The following is a 12,090-nucleotide window of genomic DNA, read 5'->3' on the forward strand; positions in this document are numbered from 1 at the left end:
GTCATGTACGATCTACGCACTTTTATCTCCTAACGAGGGAAGACTCCTCCAGTGTGTTCCTGTGGTGTCGACTTCACCGTGGCCCACATCCTCACAGAGTGCGCCGATCTCTCTGGACTAAGACGGAGCCTCGGTCTACAGGAAACACTTGAACGCATATTAGCCGATGACACGACTACTGCCGATCTCGTCATCCGCTTTATGTGCGACAGTGGATTAATGAAGGGTATGTAAATTACAAGTGTACTGTTACTCATGGAACACACGTTCCCTTTTGATTCGCTTGTAAAATTTCGGCCTAATTCAATACTTTTTTTAAATTTTATTTTGTACTGCGTTTCAAATTCCTTTGTTGAATAATTTTGTCTTTTAAATTTCTTTTCCACTAATAATTTGTTCAGAGATGATGATTACCTAGTTGTACTTCTTCTTAAAACAAAAATCACCACCACCACCACTTTCACATATCTTGGCTTATTGTTCATTTTCTTAAAAGGCCTGTTGGGCCTGTCGTGACTACTCTAGTTTTTACATAATAAGATAATATATAATATACATTCTACAAATTATATATGAAAATTTGAAAGATCAATATTTTCATGATAATTACTTTAACATCTTTGTCTTAGAGCAACACAACAACCACACACAAAAGAAACATGAAACAATTCATTTCACAAGACGTTTAACACCATCACAGAAATACACTGCGGAAAAAGTATCGAAACACCAAGAGGGGCTTATGCTAGATTAACGAACGTTGGTAGGTGTGTTTGTACGTCTGAGAGATGGCATTGATTCAAATTTCCCGCAAATTTCATTTTCGTGGTGCTAGTAGTGGCCCTATGACGTTTCACACCGGGTTTGCTTTAAATACGAGTACGGGCTGTACTGTGCGAGAGCGTTAGATACCTGTGAGATTGGACGAAGTGACTTTGAGTGGGTCAAGAATGCCTTTACGACGACGAAGAGTCCAGTATCAACCGTTCACTGCGGTTGAACGAAGCCGTATAATAGAGTTACGTGAAGGTGGATTTTCCTTCCGCGCTATTGTAGAACGACTTGGCAGGAATGTCTCCACTGGGCTGCCTTTCATGAACAGCATTCCCGGGAGTGTTTTCCAACAGGATAATGCACGCCCCCATTCCACTGTTGTAACCCAACGTGCTCCACAGAGTGTCGACATGTTGCCTCGGTCTGCTCGATCCCCGATCGGTCCCCAATCGACCACGTATGGGACATCGTTGGACGACAACTCCAGTGTCATCCACAACCGGCATTAACCGTCCCTGTATTGACCGACCAAGTGCAACAGGCAAGAAACTCAATCCCACAAGCTGACATCAGGCACCTGTAGGACACAATGCATGAACGTTTGCATGCCTGCATTCAGCACGATTACACCGGTTATTATTGGACCAGCATGGCACTTTTGCGATGGCTTTTCTCGCGTGGATATTAACCTGTAGTCTTGTACCTTTAATCAATTAAATATGATACCTCGACAAGTATATTGCCAAACTTTCCTTATTCTTCATTCCTTATTTCATAGTGTTTGGATTTTTTTCGCCAGTGTAATTTGTTTACTTTGTTTGTCCAACCTCGTCTAATGAACTCTGTTTCAATCCTGCTCATCTTCATTCCTCTACTTTCAATTGTTTTTCCACCATCATGCCTTCGGTAATATGTTAAAATATACTCATTAAGGTTGAAATTTGGAAATAAGGTTCAATCAAACATCAGACAGAAATGCGAAATAATTTGTTGCAGGAGATTATTATGACCGCAGTCAACACAGAGTGTTGGCTATCGAATTTTTTAATGGGGCAGTTCCCAGTTGCAGCTTGTCATCGTGATTTATGGAAAGGCATTGGGTGAGCAATTTCCTGGACAGGAAATTAAACCATGAGGAACTATCCCGAAGATGGGTGATAATTGTTTCGAACTCCTTCACCTACTCACTGGATAGTATAATATCTCCGTGGCTTCTTGGATGTACGGAGATTGCAATGTAGGTTAAAAATAAATTTGAGTGCCTCCGTAGAAAATTTTGAGCACAAACGCATGTTTCACATGCCCTATAAATTTATGAATATTTTATGGCATGTGTTGCTCATTACCTGACTGCAATTCAGTCTGTTCGCCACATCTGTCGATGATCGGGAAAAGAGATGTTTTTGCCTTGAAATTCATTCTGGGATGTGATGTAAGTAAACAGAAATCATTTTGTTAAATAGATCAAAATTATTCACTAAAAATATGTTTATAACCGTATGTCTATCGACGTAATATACTACCACGGTTAATAGATTCGTGGACTGGTGCCTAGAGTGCATGCAGCTATGCAACACAGCGTGCTCCACATTATCTCTCAAAATATTCGCTACTAGTCACTATACAAGTCTGTCAGCAATGGTATAGCAAATGGAAACACTGCTGAAAGATGTAGACGAAAAAAAATCTTGTGACAGTGAGGGCCTCCTTTGTCAAATGAAATGTATGCCCACGTAGCTTTGGTTTAACGAGGGGAAGGAAAAAGAAATCCTATAGTTCGTATGGAAGGTGACCTGTTACTTTGTCAGTTCTTCTTGGACGAGAACATAGTGTTGTCGTGTAGTAACAGCCAGTTCTTCCAATGGCGCAGCTCAGGAAGTTTAAGACTATCTGAACTGGGTAGACAATGAAGGATCTCCTATACCTGTTCCCGTTTGCAGCTGCTCATTGTGGAATGAACTCTGTGCACAATTCTCAACGAGTCAAGAAACAGTTCAAGCACCTCTTTACCTTTTGACCTACGTTATCGTGAGTTCTTCTTCACCGCGATGACAAGGGTGATTTTAACTTCATCATCTCAAACATTTCGCTAGCGGGTTTGCCTAATTTTTGGCAAAACTTGGCGTTTGACCGTTTCTCAAACAACAGAGACCGTAGTTCTGCTTACACTGTATACACGCAACTGACCTTGCTGGGACGAGCGAAGAACTGCCACGGCACCATCGCATGGTGCAACCTATCCGCTTAGTGCACGTCTATGCGGCCAGTCCATGAACTTAATTATGTATATACAGCATTAACTACTGATAGGGAAATTGTGTAATTTTTCCTTTCTCTGGGTCTTCCAAAGAATAGAAAATTAAGATTGAAATATTAAAAGAAATGTTCGACAATAAAGTTTTAAGTCTATTTTTATAAGTAATAAGTAATATGCCCTCCACATTTCTTGTCTTCGGCCACACTCTATCGGCCAAAGTTAAGAACAAACTTACGACCGCCTAATTTAGACACGCTGCGAACTTGATGTCTTTTAGATATACCGATTTCTAATTAAATGCGTTTTTGATTCTAGGGGACCGTCTGCAGCAAGGATGGCAAAGGTGTGGACGTAACGGCCTATACGTCGTACTTCTCAATGCTGACAGGACCTACTACCGGAACAATAAAATTTGACCACGGGAACGCCAAATCTTGTATCAAAGTGGGCTGCAAGATGACCAAACCATTCCGGATAGGTTAAACCTAACGGATATCTACAGTACATAGCAAACAAAATGTAATAAATAAACCAAAAATTTAGCTATTCTCTGCAATTTATTTTCACTCACATTGTATTTCTTTCAGTATCTTCTTGTGATCTGAAAACATAATTTTATATATCATCACCCAGATACATCTCTGATGAGATGCAATGGATCCAATACATTGTTCAGGATTTTCAGTATAAATCCTGACCGCTCACGAGCGCCTGTGCCAAGGCCGGCCGTGAGTGGCCCACCTGGCTGTCTGGCTCGTTTCCTGTCCTTCACTTCTCACACTTTCAGAACTTCAGTTCATGATCTTTTGAATAAGTTTGAGAGAACTGGTTCAGAAACACACGTGAAGATGTACGGTGTTAACAATAGGGAAATTAGACTAAATTGGCCCAAAACTTTAACGTTCGACACGAAAACCACTACAGAAATAAATCAATCATCATTGATCTGCATTTAGGACTGCCGCCCAGGTGGCAGATTCCCTAACTGTTCTTTACCTAACCTATTCTTTAACGATTTCAAAGAAGTTCGATATTTATCAAATATCTCCCTTGATAAATTTATTCCAATCCGTAATTCCTATAAACGAATATTTGTCCCAATTTGTCCTTTTGAATTCCAACTTTATTTTTTTATTTTATATTTCCTATTCTTAGGAAGCTTACTCAAGCTTATTCGTCTACTAATTTCATTCCAAGCCATCTCACCATTGACAGGAAGTTGGAGTTTCAGTGACTTCTGCACATACAGCAACAACATTATTAACAGTCAATCCTTACATATGCACACGTGTTCATAATTTAAAACCAGCTGATCCCGCAGCAAATGTGCGTTCTTGCAAGTGGTATCTGTCATGAGTTAGTTTGGTAAAATGCCTGTTTAACTGCAGAAGGATGACATTTCCAGCATGTGCTAGCCTTGGCCTTGACTCAACCGCGTGCGAGCGGTCAGGTTTTATACGGAAAAACCTCTATACTTTGGTATGTTAGAGGAAGTTTGTTTCTTTCCCAGATCTGCGCTAGTCTGTGAGCGATGATAGTAACTCTATTCCTTTTGCAGCCAGTCCCTGTATGAATGGTGTGCTTGTGCTTGTCAGACTGATATGCAATATCTAGGGGCTGGATGTTCTTGAAATGTCATTTATTTTCTCTTTGCTTTCGAACGTTGCACAGTAGTACAGAAATTCAATCTGCGTTTATTTTGCTTTTCTTTTTTCTTTTGTCGATTCTGGATGATCGTCCGTTATTTCATCTTTCAAGAAGGATTTGAGTCAGTATACAGCATTTTTAAGAATTCTTAGATCATTTTAAAATTTGTAATTGAAGTACTGAGATACTGATAAAAATCCACAAGTAACAATATAAAACATTATATATATTTTTCTTACGTATGGTTAAATTTGCCAAATATCTTTCATGGCCAATAAAAGTGGCCGACAGATGTTGGTAACTAAGAATGGGTAAGGGAAGTAAGTATTTATTACCGTGAGTCTTGTGTATCCGTGATATGTGCAGAGAAACAATACAGAATTCTGATAATTAGGAGAAAGTATTTCCTAATGGGCCTCTACCACCAACTTTCGCACCCTCCCTACAGCCAGTAGTTCACCCTAACGTACCTAAAGGCCAAGAACAAATGGAAAAGAGAAGGAATTGGAAACAACAGTTAACTTTGGGTTTCAGTACAGAATTATTCTGGGCAAGAAAAAAGCCAAAAATTAAACCACCACGAAGTGTATTTTTAAATCAGTTAGTTAATGAATTTGTAAATGATGCGTCTGTGACAGATGGGCGAGTAAATTTTGCATTGTTAAAGGGAGTGCAGAAAGGTCTTTTATCGTAGAGCACACATTAAGCGAGAAAAAGATCCGAAATCTGTCACAAGTGCGAAGAACAGCAAGAGTTCCCAGATTTACATCCAGCAAATCATAATGCCCATGCTATATACATTTCCAAGTAAACTGGAAGATAATTATTCCTGTAAAAGCAAGAGCTGTGCATTGAATAGAACAGGGGCATATTCCATGCAAAAACCATCGTTACACAGTCACCAGAACTGAGTTTGGTAAAATATTTTGAAATCCGTTTTTACGTATTTTACAACACTTTTACATAAATTTAAGGGCATTTTCTGTGATGTTTTACGTCAACGATAGCGTAAGTTATCAACTACTACATGCTTCGCTCGCGGCGGCTGGCTTGAACGGAGCAGTTGACAAGCTTCATGCAAACAGTGGCGATACTTGCAGTAACCACAGAGCTATAATAACCACACGAATTCGTTTGTTGCATGTATAATACGACATGAACATGATTATAGAATGTAATATAACAAAAAAATTATTCGGAGACAAGGGAAGAACATATCATTATACAACATTTCCTCAACAGTTTCTTTCATTACGTTTACAGGTTTTGCGACACGTATCATATTTACGTAATGAAAAGAATTCCTTTTTATTATTTTTTCACTGTTTTTCTTAAAGGAACATACAGTATGTATGTATGTATGTATGTATGTATGTATGTATGTATGTATGTATGTATGTATGTATGTATGTATGTATGTATGTATGTATGTATGTATGTATGTATGTATGTGTGTATGTATGTATGTATGTATGTATGTATGTGTGTATGTATGTATGTATGTATGTATGTATGTATGTATGTATGTATGTATGTGTGTATGTGTGTGTATGTATGTATGTATGTATGTATGTATGTATGTATGTATGTATGTATGTATGTATGTATGTGTATGTATGTATGTATGTATGTATGTATGTATGTATGTATGTATGTATGTATGTATGTATGTGTGTATGTATGTATGTATGTATGTATGTATGTATGTATGTATGTATGTATGTATGTATGTATGTATGTATGTATGTTTCCAGTTGAGTTACAATTTGTTTCCAAAGTAGGCGAGGATTTGTCGTAATCGCTTGTTTCCAAAATATAAAGTGTTGAAATTAGATTCACTTAACTAAGATGAGTGTGAAGTAAATCTTGAGGAAAATTTCTCGGAGTGTGTAGCGGTGTTGATACGGTATGGCATAAACGCAGGTGTTTTAATAATAATAATAATAATAATAATAATAATAATAATAATAATAATAATAATAATAATAATAATAATAATAATATCGCTTCAGCTACCATGTGCAAGCATTTTATTATGACGACATTTAGCCTTCCTGTGCGTTAATTTCGATTTCCACTTTACATGGCAGAGTAAACTAGGTCTATATTGGGCGATTGTACTTTGGACACTGAAATTTATTTAATTAATTAATGAATTATTATTACCACATGTGTCGCGGGAGATCATTAACATGCAGGCACCCAACGATGTGACGACATGGAGGGTTTTTTTTTTTTTTTCAGCCTTTCAAAAGTAAGACTTTGTCTGCTGGGTTTGAACCCATGATCTTGGGATCCAGAGGCCAACTCTTTACTGCTGACATGATCATAAACGATACCAACACTTCAAAGAAAAATGGATATGTTGTTATCTGCACTAGCTTGAACCGCCGTATGTTTCGCTTTGACTTCCATTATGCACTGCGATTACTTACTATTCTCGAATCATATTAACAATGGATTATATAGTAAGAAACAGAAAGCCCTTACTAACTACAGCGTGCTTATCGAAAAAAGTAATCGAGGGTCAAAAGTTCCAACGGAAACAAGTTATGAACGGTAGCGCGTTGTCTGTTTATAAAAATGAATCCCCAACATCTTACTGTACACTAGTGCACGATTGTATTTCACTTGAGATCGTTGGAAGCTAGGGGCCACAACATTGATTTACACCTCGTTTCCTCCCCTTGTGGAAAGTGGCCATCGGTATCCTCTGCTTGTCTTAAGAGGCCTACCATGTAATGGAAAAGGTGAACGTAACTCACCTGCCGTGCAATAGCTTATTTCCGTACGCAGACTCCCGGGTCAAGCGGGGTTGATCAGTTCAGACGGTAGGGGCCAAGCTCAAGTTGCTCGGTTCGATCCTGGCTCAGTCCAGTGATATTTGAAGCTACTCAAGTCATTCATTCACTCGATCAATAAATCAGTTGATCTGCACTTACGGCTGTCACCCAGCAGGCAAATTCTCCATCAGTTGTTTGCCTAGTCTTTTCCTAAATGATTTCATAGTAGTTGAAAACTGATCACCGAGAAAGTGGCTGTGCGGTTTAGGTCACGGCAGATAGTGGGTTCGAACCCCACTTTGAATATGATTTTCCGTGGTTTCCCATTTTCACACCACGGCCACTTCCTTCCCTCTCTTAGCCCACTCCTATCCCATCGTCGCCATAAGACCTATCTTTGTCGGTGCGACGTAAAGCGAATTGTTGTTGTTGAAAATTGATCAAACATCTGCCTAGATAAATTATTCAAATCCCAGTTTGTCCTCTTAAATTCCAACTTTATCGGTAGATTTACCGGCATTTGAAAGGACTCCCGTAGGACAAACTTCTGGCACCTCAGTGTCTTCGAAAGCCGTAAAAGTACGTAGTTAGTGGAACGCAAAAGAGATTACATTATCATTATTTCCCGTTAACGCTGCCAGTAGATAAATCTCAGCTAACTGAAGAGAAAATTATCAGGTCCTTCAAGAGCCAGATAAAATTTTAACTACGTGGTATTTTTTGAGGACTGAAACTGCTTGCCATGTTTTACATTACACGCACCCTAGGTCAGTTTAAAAACAAGGCAGAAAAACACCGATCTATGATTATTGCTTGGAACAATTTCACGTTCCAAGTAGTAATCATGAATTATTACTTTGATATCATTGATTGTTTGGTTATGATCATGGAGTCGATCAAATAGCAATCAGTGGCCACTAATTATTTGGAGTACTTTAGAACTGTAAAAGTTGTGTGGTTCGAGGATGCATCATAATCATAGTCACCATATTATTATTATTATTATTATTATTATTATTATTATTATTATTATTAATAATAATAATAATAATATATAGATTCTTTTATTGTATAAAAATATGGGTTTCAGTAAACGAACAACTTCCTTCAATTTTGGATTTTTTTTTTTTTTTCATTTTTGGTCATCCTGTATGTAATTTTTGAGCATTCATTCGGTCATCAAAATCCGAGTCTTGCTTACAACTGTTACAGGTGGTGCTGAAAATTTCATCGCTGGTGAATGTGGAGTTCGACACTTTTGTACTTGTTTTCGAAAACTTTGGATAGGGTTTCCCGTGTAATTGAGTTTACGTAATTGGTGGTATCTCCCTTAAGTTCATCAATTGTTAAAATTGTAAAAGAAATAACAAACATCCTAACACTTCTCGGAGCGTCGTGTACAGATTTGGTTTCGCGAAATTTATTAATTAAGTCTCTCACGATTTCACGGCTAGGACATGCCGAGTTTTGGAAAACGTTCACGAAATTTTAGTCTCACATTTTCCGAATACTTATCACCTTCACGGAAGACGGACTCTGCTAAAAGCACACTCATTTCAATCGTTAACGTATTTACTTCCAAAGCACAACGACATATATACGCACAACTTTCACACTATGCTGGAAGGCTACCTGCTCAATGTAAATGCTCCGTTGCCTCGTTGTTGAAACTTCAGCTCACCAGCTGCGCCTCTGCGGAGACAGTTTTGCCACGCTCTGTACCATCTACTTTACCAGTAGATGGTACCAAGGGAACCCCAGGTATTCTCATTCTAGGAACGTAGGATGGTGATTATTGTCTTAACCCTAATCAGAAGAAGGAAAGAAAGAGATCCGATCATTCGAAGAATGAAGGATCTGAAAAAGAAAAGGGATAGGCCACTATAAGGGTGTGTAAATGAAGGACATTACAAACTTTAAACCGTTGGAATATGAACGGGAAAAGTTGATCAAGGGAGATCAAATAGGAAGGACTTACTTAAGACTATGGACAAGAATAGAGAAGCCTTTGTTTACCTCAGAAGCCAGGTTTCCACAATTCAGCGATGCAAAAGTAAAATAAGGTATGTTAGTTGGCCCCCAAATTTGGAAGATTTTACAAGGTAAGAACTTCGAAAGAAAGTTCAGTGCTAAGAAATTAGTGGCTTGGAAGGCATTTTGTGAAGTAGTGAGCGGATTCCTGAGAAATAATAAAGTAGAAAATTACCGAAAGATAGTTCAAGAACTCATTGACAGTTATCAAAATCTAGGATGCAGGGTGTCCCTAAAATTTCACGTTTTTCCATTCACACCTGAATTTGTTTTCTCGAGAATTTAGGAGCTCTGAGTGTGAACATGCAGAGAGATTCCACTAGGAGATTCAGCAGATGGAGCAGAGGTACCAAGGTAAATGGGATCCCCATATGATTGGCAAATATTGCTGCTTTTTAGTTAGAGAAAGTGACGAATGTCACAAAAGGAATAAGTACAACTGTAAGTGTTAAAATAACTATCGTAATTGTGATATATTTTATTATATCTGCATATTTCAGAGTGCTACCATTACAGGTACCATTCGCCTTTAATTATGATGTTACAGTACTATGTTTTAGGTTCCATTTTCAAGTTTCTTAGTGAGATTAAATCAATTCAAAAATGGAAAAGTAAATACGCAATAATTTTATTTAATGAATTGAAAATTGACATATTTTATGACCAAAGTGAATAGTTTAAAAAGTGTATTAATGACAATAGAATTGTATGCTTACGTAATAAAATATTTTGTCGCTTTTTCCAGAATCCAGCTCAATTCTGTCACACGAAACCGTTATGTCTTACGAAGTTGTTACTGTCATTTTCGTATTCAGGAGGTGCGTGTGAATGTGTATATCCTATGACAGTGTTGTAATGTTAAGCTAGTAGTAAGTTCAGCCTATAGTATTGTAAGTCGTAGTGTTAAGCACTGGAAATACTTAAGGTGTGTGTGAATTTGTATGTGATGATGCTGAATTTAGAATGTTAAAACTAGTAGTATTTCTTGTAATATTTTCTTTCTATGGAATTGCTTGCTGTACTCTTGTTGTTGTTTTTGTAGTAGTAGTAGTAGTAGTAGTAGTAGTAGTAGTAGTTGTTGTTGTTGTTGTTGTTGCGTAATTATGTTTTAAATTTATTGTCACATTACTGTAAGCGAGCATTGCCACCGAGATATTTCTCAATTGCGATGTATTTGTGAATAATAATAATAATAATAATAATAATAATAATAATAATAATAATAATGAAAGCGAAATTGCTGCCACAAGTAAGTGAGAGGTATAGCAGCCTCAGCCAGGGATCCTGTGTTCGCTAACCCAAGCCCCTAGGGCGTCACCCCTTTTCGTCACTTCTTACGACAGAGAGGGGATGCCGTGGTTGTAATCTATGCCTACATCCACAGGAGGAATACGTGGCCTCTAGCAGAATATACCATTGCTTCCACTCAGTTGTATCCGGATGTTTATCTTCCTCTTTCCCATCTGACCACCCTTGGCCAACACTTCTTTCCTGATTCCGACGGTATCAGCTTGGCGAAGCCTTTCATTTTCACGCCCTTCATGAGTCCGTTGTTACGTGGTAATGCAACTGCCATCTCTCTTGAAGCCCCTTCCGTAATTCCTGGATGGGATGAGTAAGTCAGGCCGGTCTGTTTCTGTTGTGCCTTTCGTCTGGAGTCTCCATAAATTTTCTGGAAGACGAAACCAGAAAACTCGCGTTCTGGCGGCACCCTGAAGGTACGAGAATATCACCAGGTATATAAAGCAAAGCTCGCTTCAGAGAGAGGGTATCGTGTTGTGTGTTGAGCAGACACTCACGAGTCGTAAGCGAAAAGTTCATTGAGTGGAACCGTCACGTGAGCTGATTGTGCGAGTTATCGGTCTTGTCTAGAGTCGAGCCAGGTGTACAGTAATCGTATGTTGTGATAGCCAACGGACGTGCGTTCAAGCCCAACTGAATGGAGCTACTGTGTGGTGCTTGCGCAGTGAAGTGAAAGGTGAGACCAGTCAGTAAAGATTACGGAGGATCGCTCGTTCGAGGTAAAGCCTGCCAGCCGAGGACCCCAGTCAGGACAAGATACACTTTTTAAACAGCCAGTAATATTAGTGAACTGTTGTCATTCATTGTCGAATATTACTCTCTCTCTCTCTCTCTGTGTGTGTGTGTGTGTATGCGTGTGTGTGTGTGTGTGTGTGTGTGTGTGTGTGTGTGTGTGTGTGTTTTCTGATTGTACCTCCTCGATTAAATTACTTCAATAAAACAGTCGTAACAATATCTTGATCTGCCGACCGACACCTTCATTCTTCGAAGAGATAGGTATCGGAATTTTATCCTGCAAAAGTTCTCTAACATGTCAAATATCAATGACTATGGAGCTGCCAAATCTAAACACTCTCAAATCCCACCGTTCCTCAGGTGGGAGAAAACCTCCTATCTGGACACCATGAAGATAACGACTAATCGATTGCGCAACTAAGGTCCACAAATTCAATAAATTTATCCTGTTTGTTCCGACAAAAAACGTTGCAATTTATTTTATATTTTATTTCTTTACAATTTTGCTTTACGTCACACCGACATCGATAGGTCTTATGGCGACAATGGGATAGGAAAGGG

General features: G+C 38.6%; 1 protein-coding gene across 2 annotated transcripts in view; it reads left to right on the forward strand.

Moving 5' to 3' along the window:
- Nucleotides 1-3,577, forward strand: part of LOC136867120 (uncharacterized) — a 60,351-nt gene extending 56,774 nt beyond the window's left edge. For both annotated transcript variants that reach the window (XM_068227025.1, XM_067144224.2), the window contains exon 4: nucleotides 3,347-3,577. In XM_068227025.1, the coding sequence (XP_068083126.1) occupies nucleotides 3,347-3,514 (168 nt within the window). In that variant the 3' untranslated portion in view covers nucleotides 3,515-3,577. The remainder of the gene's footprint in view (nucleotides 1-3,346) is intronic.
- The last annotated feature ends 8,513 nt before the right edge of the window (nucleotides 3,578-12,090 follow it).

Source organism: Anabrus simplex, chromosome 3, assembly GCF_040414725.1.
Source record: "Anabrus simplex isolate iqAnaSimp1 chromosome 3, ASM4041472v1, whole genome shotgun sequence".
NCBI classification, from domain to species: Eukaryota; Metazoa; Arthropoda; class Insecta; order Orthoptera; family Tettigoniidae; genus Anabrus; species Anabrus simplex.